Consider the following 15,684-nt stretch of genomic DNA (forward strand, 5'->3'; position numbering starts at 1 on the left):
TGTGTGATCTTAAAATTAATATCAGTAATTAAGGTTGGAGTAAAATAAACTGTGGGGTCAGCCAGATGGCTTAGCACATAAAGATACTTGGCCCTTAAGCCTGGTGACTGAGTTCAATCTCTGGAACCAAGGAAGAGGGGGAAAACAGAGCTGATTTCATATAGTTATGCTCTGAGCACTACATTCATGTCATCACAAGATTCCCCCCCCTCAAAGAAATTTTGAATTAAAGAAACCCTGAAACTCTAATGTGAAATCAGGACTAGTTGGTAAATCAAAACCAACAAAATTGACATCACTTGTGAATTTATTGTATTTCCATAGATTTGATGTCATGGAAATATAAATACCTGATTTCTGAAGCAGCTCACTTCTGATCAATAGGTAAATGCATGAAGTTTCTTTCTGAGGTGATGAGAATGTTAATTGTGGTGATGACTCTATTCTATCTGTGACTATACCAACCCCACAAAAAACCTTCTATAAATACCCACTGAACTGTACACAAGTCTTGTACATGCTACTGCTGACCTGCATCTCCAGCCAAAATTGTACTGATTATATGTGTAAACCATAGAGTGTATATATTATATCCCAGTAAAGGTGCTAACGAGAAGAGAGAAGGAGAAAAACACAACAACAAAACCAACCCAGCCTGTCTGGCATGAGTGCCTCAAGTTTCAAAACAGTCTGTTCTGGAACACTGTTGAAACGCTAGTCTCTGGAGCTTTATCAGGCAGCTTTGGGTTCACAGCAGAGAGAAGTTCTCCAGCTGTGTTCTCCAGCTCATTTCAGAGAGTACAGCAGAAAGACAGACTACTAGAGGGAGGTAGTTGGGCTCGATGGACTAGCCTGCTCACGAGGGTTCTGCTTATCCTCTCCTGCTAGGTTTTAAGCACTCAGTACAGCTAGGTGAAGTAAGCTAGGTATACCAGAAGGCAGAAGCGTGGTGAGCTGGGTTTACTTTTTTATCTCTTACCTTGGAAAACATTGAATTGAGCTGCTTTCCAGAGCCATAGTAACCCCCCTGGGAGAGAAAAAGCTTCACTTGTTCTTTCACCTGTTCTTCATCCAAGTGCCAACAGTTCTCGTCATCGATACTGGCCCCAGCCGTGGGGTCAGGCGCACCTGTGAGGAACAGGAATGGTGTGATGAGTGCTCTGGATCCCCATGGCACACACTCAGCCGGGAGGCACATGTGAACATGTGATGAGATAGTTAGTGCTTTGGCAACTGTGTAGGACATCAGAAATGTAAGATCCACGCTAGTTTTAGGTTCACAGGAGTCACAGTTGTGGCCTTCTAAGGTCTATGACCACTGAAAAGGCTGGAATGAAATATTCTAGTGGGTGGTGGTGGCGCATGCCTTCAGTCCCAGAACTTGGGAGGCAGAGGCAGATGAACTGGATGTCTGGTCAACAGAGCACATTCCAGGACAGCCAGGACTACACAGAGAAACCCTGTCTTGAAAAACAAAACAAAACCCAAAATAAAGAAAAGGAAAAGAGGAGAGAGAGAGACAGAGACAGAGACAGATACAATCCTGCTATTATTAAATATACCTGTGGCCTCTGTCCTTTATTTCATAGCATACAGCTACTTTTTAAAAAAAGATTTTCATTTTATGTGTTTGGGTGTTTTGTCTGCATGTCTGTCTATGCATCACAAATGTATAGTGCTTGCAGAGGTCAGAAAAGGGCATCAAATCCTCTGGAACTAGTTATATTTGGTTATTAGCTGCCATGGGGGTGCTGGTCAGACCCAGGTACTCTGTAAATGAGTACTCTTATCTGCTCAGCCATCTCTCCAGGCATGACATACAACTTTAAAGTCCTTGGAATTTTCAAAGTGGTGGCTTTCTGGGTGCTAATGAGTTGCTGGTGACAGTCAAGACAAGCTAGACAGCTTCAGGATTGGCACTGCTCATCCAGGCAGAGAGCTGGGACATTCAGTCTCATGTGTCAACCTCTAATGAGGAGAAATGGAGTCCTGAAGGTTAAATTGCTCACCAATGGCCAATGATTTAAAAAATCATTATGTAATGACACTTCCACAAAACCCAATAGCACAGAATTTGTAGAGCTCCCAAATAGTAGAACATGGGGGAGGGTTCTCCGGAGTAGCATACGTGGATAAGGTATGGAAGCACAGCCTCTTGTAAGATGTGCTTTGCCCTATGTATTTTTCAGTTGTACCTTTGGTCATATTATAATGAACCTGCGAATGTAAGAAAAATGTTTCCCCGATTCTGTGATCTGCCCTAGCAAATTAACTGAACATCAGGAAAGGAGTGTGGGAACCTCGGTTTATGGTCAGTCAGTCTGTCAGCTAGGTAAAAGCGAAAAGAACCTGAGGCATGTGACTAGCATCTGAAGCAGGGCAGAAGTAACAGTTCCAGAGATTGTGCCTTCAACATGTGGGCCTTATCCCCCTTGCAGGTAGTTAGTATCAGAAATGAGTTATATTAGAGGACATGTTAGTGTCTACTGTGGAACTAGTTGGTTGGTGTGAAGAGAAAATAAACCCTGCACAGTTGGTCACAGAGGCCTTCAGTGCTGTATTCTGAGGGTGTGCACAGTTGGTCACAGAAGTGTTCAGTGCTGTATTCTGAGGGTGTGCACATTTGGTCACAGAAGTGTTCAGTGCTGTATTCTGAGGGTGTGCACAGTTGGTCACAGAGGCCTTCTGTGCTGTATTCTGAGGGTGTGCACAGTTGGTCACAGAAGTGTTCAGTGCTGTATTCTGAGGGTGTGCACAGTGGTCACAGAGGCCTTCTGTACTGTATTCTGAGGGTGTGCACAGTGGTCACAGAGGCCTTCTGTGCTGTATTCTGAGGGTTTGGTAGGGGAAACTTAGTTTATTTCTCCTCTGCACCTTCAAAACATAGGAGGAAAAATCATAACGTTTCCCCCCTAGAAAAGTGATATTTATTATTTTGCTTTGCTCCTCTGTGAAGTTCAAATCTGTATTAATATACATATATCATTTTTAAAACTAAAAATACTTTCTTAGAATATAAAACTGTATTTTTAGCTAGGCATGGTGGTACATAATCTTTAATCCCTAGCACTCAGGAGGTAGAAACAGAAGGATCAGGAGTTCAAATCCATCTTTGATTATAGAGTGAATTTAAGGACTGCCCAGGTGATATGAGACATCTTAACAAATAAACACGTATGTGTTATGTTGTATTTCACCACAAAACTATTTCCTAAAGCGTAGCAGAGCTATAGATGTGACATGATTTCATAAACCTGTATTCAAGTTCCCTTCATATCTGAGCTTACCTCAGCAAAACTACTCTAAACACAGCTGGGGTTATTAACACAGACCTCTTCCCTGAATGTCTGTTGGCTCCTTGCTCACATTTCAATCCCTAGCTAAATTCAGACGAATCATTTATTAGCACAGTTCTGGTGACTGTTAATACAGTTATTTTGGACATACTTTTGGGATGTTTTGGAACCAAGTCGGTAGCTCAGCAGAAAAGGAACAGAGATAAAGTAGGTAAAGCCAAGGACTGGATCCTGGATACCTTGGGTCTAAGGACTGAGGAAAGAATAACAATAGTGGTCTAGCAGCAGAAGGCAGAGGCATTGGATCAATAGGGGATGAAAAAGCAGACTTAGGAATCTACCCTAAGAAGAAAGCTGGCCTTAATCAACTGGCTGCAAATATGGAAGGCAATCACCTCTCAGAATTGGAGGATATATGAAGAAAAGCAGAGAGCACCTTGGATCCAAATGGTCATAGCAGTTGTGGAAGAAATCAAGCATTACATAATATCTAGTACATGTCCTACAGAATAACATGCTAGGATAGGGCTGGGTCATTCAAAAAATCTTTAAAGTTATTAACAATCAAATTTCACCCAAAATGTTTTCTGGTCTGCCTCTGGGTAGTTATAACAAAGAAAAGAAAAAAAAAGAAAAGAGAGTAAGAAAACATTTAGGTAAGATACAAGAGAAAAATCAGTGTGAATGTTAAGACTATACAGTCACCTGAAAAAAGCCAAGAGGCCCCACAAAGGGGTGTGTGTATGCATGTGTGTGTGATGGGATCTTCCTATGTTGGTAAGACTGGCCTCAATTCCATGATGCAGACAATGTTGGCTTTGAACTCTGAATCCTCCTTCCTTGGCCTCCCAAGCATTGGAATTGCAGGTGTGTAGGATCATGCCCAGAACTACAGAATATTTTATAAGACAGTTTCATTTGTTTTTAAAGAAAGATTTACTTATTTATTAATGTAGATGGGTGCATTGTCTACATGTATGTCTGAAGAAGGAATCAGACTCCATGGGACTACAGTTATAGATGGTTGTGAGTTGCCATGTGGTTTCTGGGAATTGACCCTGGGTCCTTTAGAGTGCAGACAGTTCCCTTAACCACGGAGTCATCTCTCCAACCCCAAAAGTTTCTTTTTTTTTTTCTTTTTTTCTTTTTTTGGTTTTTCGAGACAGGGTTTCTCTGTGGCTTTGGAGCCTGTCCTGGAACTTGCTCTGTAGACCAGGCTGGCCTCGAACTCACAGAGATCCGCATGCCTCTGCCTCCCAAGTGCTGGGATTAAAGGCGTGCGCCACCATCACCCGGCAACAGTTTCATTTTTTAAACAAACATTTAGCCAGATGCAGTGACACATGCCTCTACTTCCAGCAACTTTTGAGGCTAGGGAAAGAGGATCCCTTTGTTCAAGAATTCTGGCTAGCTTGAGCAATACAGTGAGATCTTATTTCAAAAACAAAATAAAACAAAACAGAGCAAGCCAAAAATTAATATTTATCAAGAGCCTAATATGTAGTAGAATTAATGTCAAATACTGAATATTTGGTGATAAACAAAAGTGATACAGTCCCTGTCCTCTTTGGAGGCTTTGGACTGACTAGCTGGAGGGAAAGGGGATACACAAATAATCATATGCATATTTTTCCTGTTACTGAACCCAGAGCCTTGTACATACTAGCAATAACTACTTCCCAGTTCTTCACACACACACACACTTTCATGTGGAAAGAGAGGCTGCAATAGGCTTAAAAAAATACCCTGGAAGAGCGAATGGGAGTCTGCCTGGCACAGAGTGAGGGAAATACTGAGTGTATTTTTTGTTCAAAGACAGCATGAAGTCATAAAGTACACTGTAATTAAATACAACTATAATAGGAGAAGGGAAGAAGACATTCCCTCAAGGGAATATCATGTAAAAATGTAGGCAGTAGCTAGTTGTGCACTGTTTTGTAGACTAAAGAAATGTGGACTTTTTCCTAATAATAACAGGCGACCAATGAAGGTTTTTAAAGAAGAAATGGAGCAAGGCTGTGGTGGTGCAGGTCTTTAATTCCAGTACTTGGGAGACAGAGGCAGGCAGATCTCTGAGTTCGAGGCCATCCTAGTATAGAGTGAGTTCCTGGATAGCTAGTGCTATACAAGGAAACTCTGTCTCAAAAAACTAAAACCCCAAAGCCCACCCTCCAAAAAAGAAAAGAGAAAGAAGGAAGGAAATAGTGTGGGTGGGTGGTAGTGGCACACGCCTTTAAACCCAGCATTTGGAAGGCAGAGGCAGGCAGATCTATGAGTTCAAGGTCAGCCAGAGATACTTAGTGAGACCCTGTCTCAAAAATAAACAAATGGTGTGACAACATCTGTAGTTATAGAAAAATTAAATTATAGGAGCTAAAATCATTAAGTATTTAAGATGAACAGATTGTGCAATGGATTGCATGTAGAAAGAGATGTTAGAGATGAATACAGGTTTGGATTGGTGTCTAGAGCATAGTGCTAATCGTTGAGATGGTGAAGAAGCAGAACGAGTTAACTTCTTAGACTATAAACTCACACTTGGATCTACTGATCTTGGGATGCCTCTGTGATATAAAAGTCAGGAGAATATATAAAACTCAAGTGCTGGACTAGGAAAAGGAATCTGTGACTCATGATAAACAGATTACATCTGAAGTGAAGGGAATAGCTGAAACTGTCTATAGATGGGGAAGGGATATTTGCCCAGGCACAAAGGACCTGGGGGCCAATAGGCCTTGCTTGCCTGAACTGGACTAAACCAGCTATCTGAGCATGCAGAAGGTAACATCTCCAGATCGAGCCAAGCTAGGTCTGCCAAGGGGCCCAGCAACTGCTGTCCTGTGGTGAGACAAGATGACCTAAACTGATGCCAGTGCTGCTGCTTCCCCTCAGCTGGATGGGATTTCCCCTTCCTAAAATAAACTGAACTTGCTGCACCCAGCCTGTCTCTCTCCTGGGGTCTGAGCATTTGACCTGGTTCCTGCTCAACCCCACCCCTAAGGGGAAGTTCAATGGGACAAAGCAGCAGATCAAAGCAACATATAGAGATCCAATGAAATGAGGAAAAAAAAAAGATTAAATAAGAAATGCCCACATTCAAAAGACAGATAGAGACAGGGTAATATTTAAAGGAAGTGTGCAGAACCATTTCAACTAGGTTCCTCTAACTCCCCGTCTAAATCTATTGATTGAAAATTAAGTTACGTTAAATTAAAATGTTCTTATATAAGTTTATTGGTTTGGATATTTGAGCCTTCTCCTGAAAAGAGTGAGAATGAGGTGACTTACCTTCTAGTACTGATAACATGTCAAGGTAAATGACACTTTAGTGTGATAGTCTGGGTTCTTCCTCAGAGTGACAGGAGAAGATAAAATGGAAGGGGTATCTTTTATAAATAATTATTAATCAAGCCACAGCTGAAGTGTAAAATGAGTTAAATAAGAAACATCACACCATCTCTAATTTAAACTCTGATGGTCTACTATTACTAAAAGATGAGTCCACTCTGTGAAGCATTTCGGGAACTGGCTTTTTCTCATGAAGCTTTATGACACACGTCCTGAAGGAGCTTTTAGGTCTGAGGAGCAACTTTCTTCCTTCCCTTCTTTCTCTGTCTGTCTCTGTCTCTCTCCCTTGAGTCAGGACTCATGTAGCTGAAGTTGGCTTTGAACTTGATGTAAAGGGAGGATGGCCGAGTTCTTGACTCTTTCGGCTTCTACCTCCAAAGCAGTGGAACTGCAGGTGTGGCCACTGTACCCAGATCTTTTCTTCTTCTCTCTCTCTCTTTTTCTTTCTTTTTTTTTAATATACATATATTGTTCTTTTTAAAATTTTATTTATTTATTTATTATGCATACAATATTCTGTCTGTGTGTATGCCTGAAGGCCAGAAGAGGGCACCAGACCTCATTACAGATGGTTGTGAGCCACCATGTGGTTGCTGGGAATTGAACTCAGGACCTTTGGAAGAACAGGCAATGCTCTTAACCACTGAGCCATCTCTCCAGCCCCTCTCTCTCTCTTTTTCTTTTTTAAAAATATATTTAACAGAGGCTGGAGAGATGGCTCGGAGATTAAGAGCATTGCCTGCTCTTCCAAAGGTCCTGAGTTCAATTCCCAGCAACCACATGGTGGCTCACAACCATCTGTAATGAGGTCTGGTGCCCTCTTCTGGCCTGCAGGAATACATGTAGACAAAATATTGTATACATAATAAATAAATATTAAAAAAAACAAGATCATTAAAAAATATATATTTAACAATCTAAGGCTTTTCATGACAATGAGACACATCTACTTCTTCTTTTTTTTTTTTAAAAGATTTATTTATTATGTATACAGTGTTCTGTCTGCATGTGCACCAGCAGGACAGAAGAAGGTGCCAGACCTTACTACAGATGGTTGTGAGCCACCACGTGGGTGCTGGGAATTGAACTCAGGACTTCTGGAAGAGCAGCCAGTGCTCTTAACCATTGAGCCATCTCTCCAGCTCCCAGATCTTTTCTTCTTAAATATCTTTTGAATTATTAAAGTAGTATATACTTATATAGGGACTAGACCAAAGCATAAAACACCTGTCATTCTATCAGTCATAGATTATGACTCTTTTAGTTTTTTGTCTCTGTATACACAGGCACATATTTAAGTGTGTGTACACAGAATATTTTTTGTTTGTTTTGATGTATGAGTGCTCTATTTGCATATATGTCTGTACACCAGAAGAGGGCATCAGATCTCACTGTAGATGGCTGGGAGCTACCATGTGATTGCAGTGAATTGTGCTCTTAACTGCTGAACCATCTCTCCAGCCCGAGTATTTTCTTTAATTAATAAAGTTCTATTTTTAAAATGAACTAAATTCTATTTTTATTCCAGGTCTAGGTACTGGATCAGGTCCTTGCACACACCTGGCCAGTGCTCTATCACTGACCTACATCCCCAGATCTTAAATATTTGTTAAAATATAAATTATGAAAACTGTACAATCTATAGTGAAAATCTATAAATTATTACATAGTGATTAACACTGTAACTACCGACCAAGTCAAGAAGTAGAATGCTACCAATGCCTTAAGCCAAATATCTATAGAGTGGAAATGAATTGCTTTAAGAAACTAAGAGTTAATTACAGTTGTTTGGACAGAATGAATTGATTAAAGTTAAATTATTACAACGGTAGAAAAATTCCAACCTCTTAAAATACAATAAAGCAACAAGGTAGAGAGTTGCTTTATTTGCTTGTTTATTTGCTTTTTTTCCAGACAGGGTTTCTCTGTGTACCCCTGGCTGTCCTGAAACTTACTTTGTAGACCAGACTGGCCAAAAAACTCATAGAGATCTGCTTACCTCTGTCTCCCAAGTGCTGGGATTAAAGGCATGTGCCACCATGTCCAGAGAAAAGTGTTGCTTTCATGGTTGGGAAAAAGGTAGTTTTCTTTTAAATCAAGAAATGTTATATAATTACCATTCACTTGGTTGATTTCTGAGTTGGAGGACAGAATTTCATCTGCTAGCTTTTGTGCAGTAGGAAGAACTTCGGTGTGGTGTGCTGTGATTAAATATTGAATAAACTTCTGTAGCTGGTCCCTGTTCATCTGGAAAAGGGTTTCTGAGATAGGAAGACGCAGTTTGACTTGGTCCGGTTTGCGGATTCTGTAGAGTGAGAGAGCTACCACATGAGCACAGTAGAATATGTCCTTATTCCCACAGCCACAGGTCACGGAAGTGATTTTGCATCGATCGAAACTGATTGCAACTTTGTAAGTCACTGCTGGTTCAGAAGCAGTGGCTGGTTCCGTTACTGTGCCGCTCAGATGGAAGCCTAAAGAAACAAAGGAAAACATCCAGTTTAGAGAGTGGCAGGAAGCTTAAGGGGTTAGTCAGTTCACAGTTCAGAGAGAATCTCCTCTACAGGTAGTGAGATGTGTCTGGACAACGCCAAGCTCGGTGAGCAAAAGTTATGTACTGTCTCGAAGGAATACACAACCCAGGGATACAAGACTCCTTTGTCTTGGAGTGAATCTCTTGGACTAATGTAAAAACTTTTAAATATACTTTTGTACATATTTTTGTGGAAGGATAGTTTATAGTTTTCATTACAGTCTCAAATGGTTAATAAAGAAACCCTTAAAAGTTAAGAACTCTTGTAGTAGATTTGACTCAAAGTGATGCTAAAGACAAGCCCACAAACACTAGTACAATCTAGAGTAAAGTGAGTGCTACAGATGAGATAGAAAAAAGAATTCTATAAGGAAGAATAACTATGATTAAGGACATTTCATCTTTGAAAACATACAATTCCATAATGATGACCATATGGAACATCCAAAAAGCAAGAACCTAAGATAGAGAACTTGGTACAAGTGTACCATATGGAACTACATCTCTATTCACAAGGCACACAACACCAATAACTGTTAAATGCAGAAAGAACACCTTATTGTTTTTTTTTAAACAAGGTGTTGGATAGCTTAGGATGTCTCCAACTTGATATGTAGTCAAGATGACCCTGGAATCCTGATCCTCCTGCCTCCACCTCTCTTCAGCTGGAATACAGTGTTCTCTTAACAAAAGTAGTAACAGAAACATCAAACATTGCCCAAAACGACTTCACAAAGCTTCCCAGGTATCTCTGTGGTGATTCTTCACTCACATTTTCCTCCATGGGACATGCCGGCAAAACCAAATCAAAACAACCTTATGTATATCATAAGACCATGCCACCTTTAATCCCAGCACTCGGGAGGCAGAGGCAGGCCGATCTCTGTGAGTTCAAGACCAGCCTGGTCTACAAGAGCTAGTTCCAGGACAGGCTCCAAAGCCACAGAGAAACCCTGTCTCGAAAAAACCAAAAAAAAAAAAAAAAAAAAAAAAAAAAAAAAGACCATGCTACTGACCAGCTAGCCCAATGCCCAAGAACCATAAGCTTTTAAAGGAGCTTCTTTACCAGTTGTAGAGCTCGAAGGATGTGGGACAGATTGAGGAGAGGTAGTTAAAAAGAACATATAACGTTTACTCCAGAAGGCCACAAAGGCCAACATCCCAATTTCTTTCCTATAATAGGTCTGTGTTTTTTATGCAAAGTAATCAGGAATGGTGGACATGTACAGACTTGTTTTTAAGAGAATACATAAATAGTCTTCAGCTCCTCTTGTATCTCTATCACATCATATACAAGTTTAAAGCAATATTTTAGGGGGAGAAGCAGAGGCAGGTGGATCTCTGTGAGTCTCTGTGAGTTCAAGGTCAGAGTGGTTTACGTAGAGAGTTCCAGGGGAGTCAGGTTACGTGGAGAGACCCTGTCTCAAACAAAACAAAATAAAACAAACCCTACAATCAATTGAAAAAACAAACAAACAAACAAAAACCCAGAACTCTCAAATACTTTAGTATTGAGTAGACTGTGAATAAAACTGAAATACTTTCAAGGAGTTCCTGTTTAGTTTTATAAGTAGTATATTTTCCCCCAAACCACAAAGCAAGCTCTGATATTAAAAGAAATGTTTTACTTTAAATTTCTATCCCAATCTGTGATTTTAGACTCCTTCTCTGCCCAGCTCTATCTTGTTTAGAAATATAAGAATAAAGCTATACCATAGCCCATCTCCACTACATACACAATGGCTCTGATGTTTCTATTTTTAGGGAAATCACTGGCCTTTAAAGATTCCTTTATGCTATAGCCTCCTACAAGGATACCCTCTTGTGAGCATGTTACACTTTCTTTACCTTCAACATGCACCAAGAATCGCTTGGACAAGAACCAGCAACTCCACGGTGGCAGCATGCTCCTGTGACAGCAGCACTCCAGTCACAGGAGAGTCTGGGGCTAACCTGGGCTGTACAGACACAGCAAGATTCTGTCTCTAAAGCAAAAATGAAAAACCATCAAAATGTCCTCACTGGGAATGAACAACCAAGTGTTTGGAAGAAGTCCTTGCTAGAATTTGCTGTGCTCAAATATGTACCAAACACTGTTTATTAAAAACCCCATGCATGGCTTGTGGCTTTTTCTCATCATTAAAAAGCTGCAGAAGCTGGGTGGCAGTGGCACACACTTTTAATCCCAGCACTTTAGAGGCAGAGGCAGGCAGATCATTGTGATTTCGAGGCCAGTCTGTTTACAGAGCTAGTTCCAAGACAGTCAAGGCTACACAAAGAAACCCTGCCTCAAAACATTAAAAAAAAAAAAAATTGGAGAGTCCAAGAAACTCAACCTTGAATTAAATAGGAAATACTAAAGACATTTTTTCCATATATATATTAGATAATACTGTATATATGTGGTGAGATTTCTTTTTTTCCAAATAAGGAAACTCCTATATTCTACATTGCTTAGCTCAAATATCACTTTGCATTAAACCACCTGGTACCTCAAACTGTTGAATGATTAAATGAAAAACGTTAGCATTTATGCCTGTGGAGCTTGCATTCTAGTTTACAAGAAAGATTTTGTCCAGAATCAGATAATAAAGACCTAAGAAACAATCATTTCATTGATTGCCCAGAACAGTTATGTAATTTGCATGATTATAGTAATGAGAACAAAAAGTTAAATGACCATAATTTCTGAAATATCTTGGGCTTTAAAAATTAGGAATAATAGATGTATAGTGATTCTTTCAAATCAGTGTACTTTCCAAATACAGCCAATTGCTTAGTAACCCCCTCTTTCCTGCCAGTGCCAGGGATCGAACCCAGAGCTTTAATGCACTCTACAACTGAGCTGCATGCCCTAATCAGTTTTTTTATTGATCAAAATAATTTTTATTTTTATTTTTTTATTTTTTATTTTTTTATTTTTATTTTTTGGTTTTTTGAGACAGGGTTTCTCTGTGGCTTTGGAGCCTGTCCTGGAACTCACTCTGTAGACCAGGCTGGTCTCAAAATAATTTTTAAATGGTAACACTTTTTGAACATGAACACATGCTGGGCATTTTATTTTGTTTTAATTTTTATTTATGACGTGTGTGTATAATGGGGGAGATGTCACAGTCGTGTGTGATCAGAGGCTAACTCTTTGGAGTCAGTTCACTCATCCCACCTTTATATGGGCTTTGGTCATTGAGCTCAGGTCCTCAGCTTTCATGACATGTGCTACACCTGCTGAGCCATCTTTCCAGCCTACTGCCCCTTTTATTGAAAAATCACATAATTTCCACATTATTTTGTATTTCTGGCACCTATATAGAGACTAGCACATCATAAACATTTATACAAATGTTTACTGAATACAACAGTTTTGAACCCTTTAATGTCTCTCACTGGTCACAGGACAGTGGAGCATGTGTTGGGACCTTCAGTCTCTGCAGATGTGTTCCCACTACTCAACACACTACCATACCAAGCTCACTGAGTGGCTCTACCGTGGGAGGGTTTCTCCATTTCCTTTGCCTTTTATGCCTTTATATGTGAGATTCCCCCTCCTCATTTTCCTCACCTCACAAGATGTTTACTATAAGAGCCTTACCTATGTCTTCGGACACCTAGCTAAGTGATTTTTCAGGGTGCTCATTTGCATTAGTTTTATCTTTATTTAAGCAAATGACTATCAGTGTAATTAATAGCTTTATGTTTGTCTTTTCCCTCTAGATTGTGAACTCCTTGCAAACAAGGGTTTGTTTTCATCTTTATATTTTCAGTTGGCATATTGTAAGGGCTTAATAAGTATCTTTTTATAGATGAGTGAATAAGTGAACACTAAATTGAATCTCTACATATTCATATCTACAATTCACAGAGGGTTGAGTGTATTTATAAAATTTCCAATTTTGTAATTAAAACATAGCAGCAAATTAAACAGTTTTATTGGGCTGGTGAACAAAGTAACAAGAATTTATATACAAAGTTAACTGACAGTCTTCCTGTCCCAGCGCAGCTGCTGTTGGAGTTGCAGTGGCCACGGAGATGACATCTACCAGCCCTCTGGGATGCTCTCCCAAGAGTCCCGCGCCCTCAATGTGGCTTGGCTGTAGGTGCCTAGGTTATCAATGCACGATGTGAGTGGAGAGTTTTCAGCAATAACAAAGCCAAAGCAAAGCAAAGGTTCTGCTCCAGCTGGAGGCTCAATCCTCAGATCCCACACTGGACAGAGAGAACTCCTGATGGCTATATTCTGACCCCCACAAGGTACTGCCACACGTGCACGTCCACATTCTCTCTCTCCATCTCGCCCACCCCACAATTATTTATTTATCTACTTGTTTATTTATTTTTTGAGACAGGGTCTCACTATATAGCTTTGGCTATCCTGGAACTCACTATGTAGACTGGACTGACCTCAAACTCAAAGAGATCTGCCAGCTTCTGCTTCATTTTATTTATTTATATATTTTTTGATTTTTTTTTTTTTTTTTGAGATAGGGTTTCTCTGTAGCTTTGGGGCCTGTCCTAGAACTAGCTCTTGTAGACCAGGCTGGCCTCAAACTCATAGAGATCCATCTGCCTCTACTTCTTAAGTGCTGGGATTAAAGGTGTGCAACACTATGCCTGGCTCTATAATTTTTTTTTTTAGTTAAAAAAAAAACTATTTTATTAGCCGACACTTAGCACATGCTAGAGTATATTGTAAGTATATTGTATATTGTAAGCACATGTTTTCCACATGTTAACTAGTTAAGCCCTCAGAACAGTGTAATGCCTGTTCTTTTTCCTCTCAGCTCAGAGAGATAGACGGTGCCATTCACATGACACAGCCTTCTTGAGCACTGGCGGTCTAGTTCCAACCTGTACTGTTAGCCATGACAGTGAATCTGATACTACTGGATCTGACGGGTGCATCCAAACTTTATAAAGTCATTAGCAAGCATAATTCTACAAAGACAAGACTCCTGCGTCAATGACAAGTCAGTAAACTCTGACATCTGTCTGGTTTCCTGGGCAACCACTCTATGCAACTGTAACTATCAAGGGCTTTGCAACACTCACAGAAGGAATGAGATAGGCTCATGACCTACAAGACAGAGTCTTAGCACAGCATGTGAATCATCTGCGTGGAGTTCTAAAGGAACACTTCTCTGCACCGCCCTCTGACACCATTCAAAGGCCTTTGTGTTTCTGAGTGGAAGAAAAGCTCGGGCAAAGCCTGGGCAATTAAAACCACTTTGCTCACTGCTCTTTTGATTCCCCAAGGCCTCTAGGCAGGTGCTAACACATGAAAACCAATGTCATTTCAGCTGACGGCAAAAAAGCAGTGCTGTGATTTAGTAAAACGATTATATACTTTTAGAAAACATTTTATTTACTTATTTTTATTTATTTATTTATTTATTTATTTTTACTTAATTTATATACTTTATTTGTTTACTTAATTTATTAATTGCATATCTGTGTGTGTATGTGTATATGCCTGTGGGTGCATACATGCCACAGCATGTGTGTACAGGTCTTCTACCATATGGGTCCCAGGGAAAGGAACTCAGATCCTCAGACTTGGCAGACACATTTACCTGCTGAGCCATCTTGCTATCTCAAAAACACATTTTCTTTTTCTTTTCTTTTTTTTCTAGACAGTGTTTCTCTATGGAGTCCTGGTTGTTGTTGAACTCAATCTGTAGATCATGCTGGCCTTGAACTTAAAGATCTGCCTGCCTCTGCATTCTGAAAACTATTCTTAAACTGGGCACAGTGGCCCATATCTTTAAGCCCAGCACTCAGGAGGCAGAGTTACTTTCTTTTTTAATCTGTGACCTAGAAAAACTGTAGCCATAAGAACTCTTAAAGCCCCAAGAACAACATTTGTAAAATAACTAATTTCTGTCTTAGAAAACTTAACTCCCAAGCTTAGCAGCTAATACCCACACAAGAGCACTGGAGCAGCTCCGGAAAGGAACAGTAAAATACAAACAGTCAATAGCTGAGTTAGGATTCCAATCTCATTTCCTTTTTGCCTCAGTTTCTTAATTATGCAAATAGATATAGTGCTCAACCAGACTCATGTGCAAGTGCTTTGTAAAGAGCACATTTCCCCGAATCACCACTCCATAACAATCCCAATGAGCCTGGGCCAGGGCCTCTATAAATTCCCAAGAAGCAGATGGTGCCCACAGACTGGATCAGGGTGTGGAAGATAAAGTGAGGAGCAGTATTGTTATTCAGGAATACAAATAATGCTGCCCGTTACTCTGAAAGCTACTTGGTCTGTTTGTATTAGAGAGGTCACCCTAAGCTTCTCAGAGCAGCTGAGTAAGCTGAAGTGCCCTTCTTGCTGCCATCTGCTCCCTTCCCAGACTCCTCTGGCAAATCAAGAGGGTTTCCTTACATTAACCTCTAAAGAACAGCTATGGTTCCTTTCTCAGCATCAGCTTTAGAAGGCAGCAGTCTCTGCTCTATGTATTAGCAACCAGAGTAAAGAACAAAGCCTCCCAAGTTCAGGCATTCACCTCTAGA

General features: G+C 40.2%; 2 protein-coding genes across 2 annotated transcripts in view; one reads left to right on the forward strand and one right to left on the reverse strand.

Moving 5' to 3' along the window:
• Positions 1-15,684, reverse strand: part of Zswim5 (zinc finger SWIM-type containing 5) — a 111,630-nt gene that overhangs the window by 26,986 nt on the left and 68,960 nt on the right. Inside the window, exons 2-3 of the mRNA XM_057784021.1 lie at positions 8,762-9,118; positions 980-1,128 (exon numbers count right to left, since the gene is read on the reverse strand). Of these exons, the coding sequence (XP_057640004.1) occupies positions 980-1,128; positions 8,762-9,118 (506 nt within the window). The remainder of the gene's footprint in view (positions 1-979; positions 1,129-8,761; positions 9,119-15,684) is intronic.
• LOC130883543 (60S ribosomal protein L35a-like) overlaps positions 9,219-15,684 on the forward strand; it is a 42,662-nt gene continuing 36,196 nt past the window's right edge. The window contains exon 1 of the mRNA XM_057784106.1: positions 9,219-9,243. Within this exon, the coding sequence (XP_057640089.1) occupies positions 9,219-9,243 (25 nt within the window). The remainder of the gene's footprint in view (positions 9,244-15,684) is intronic.

This window comes from Chionomys nivalis, chromosome 11 (genome assembly GCF_950005125.1).
Source record: "Chionomys nivalis chromosome 11, mChiNiv1.1, whole genome shotgun sequence".
NCBI classification, from domain to species: Eukaryota; Metazoa; Chordata; class Mammalia; order Rodentia; family Cricetidae; genus Chionomys; species Chionomys nivalis.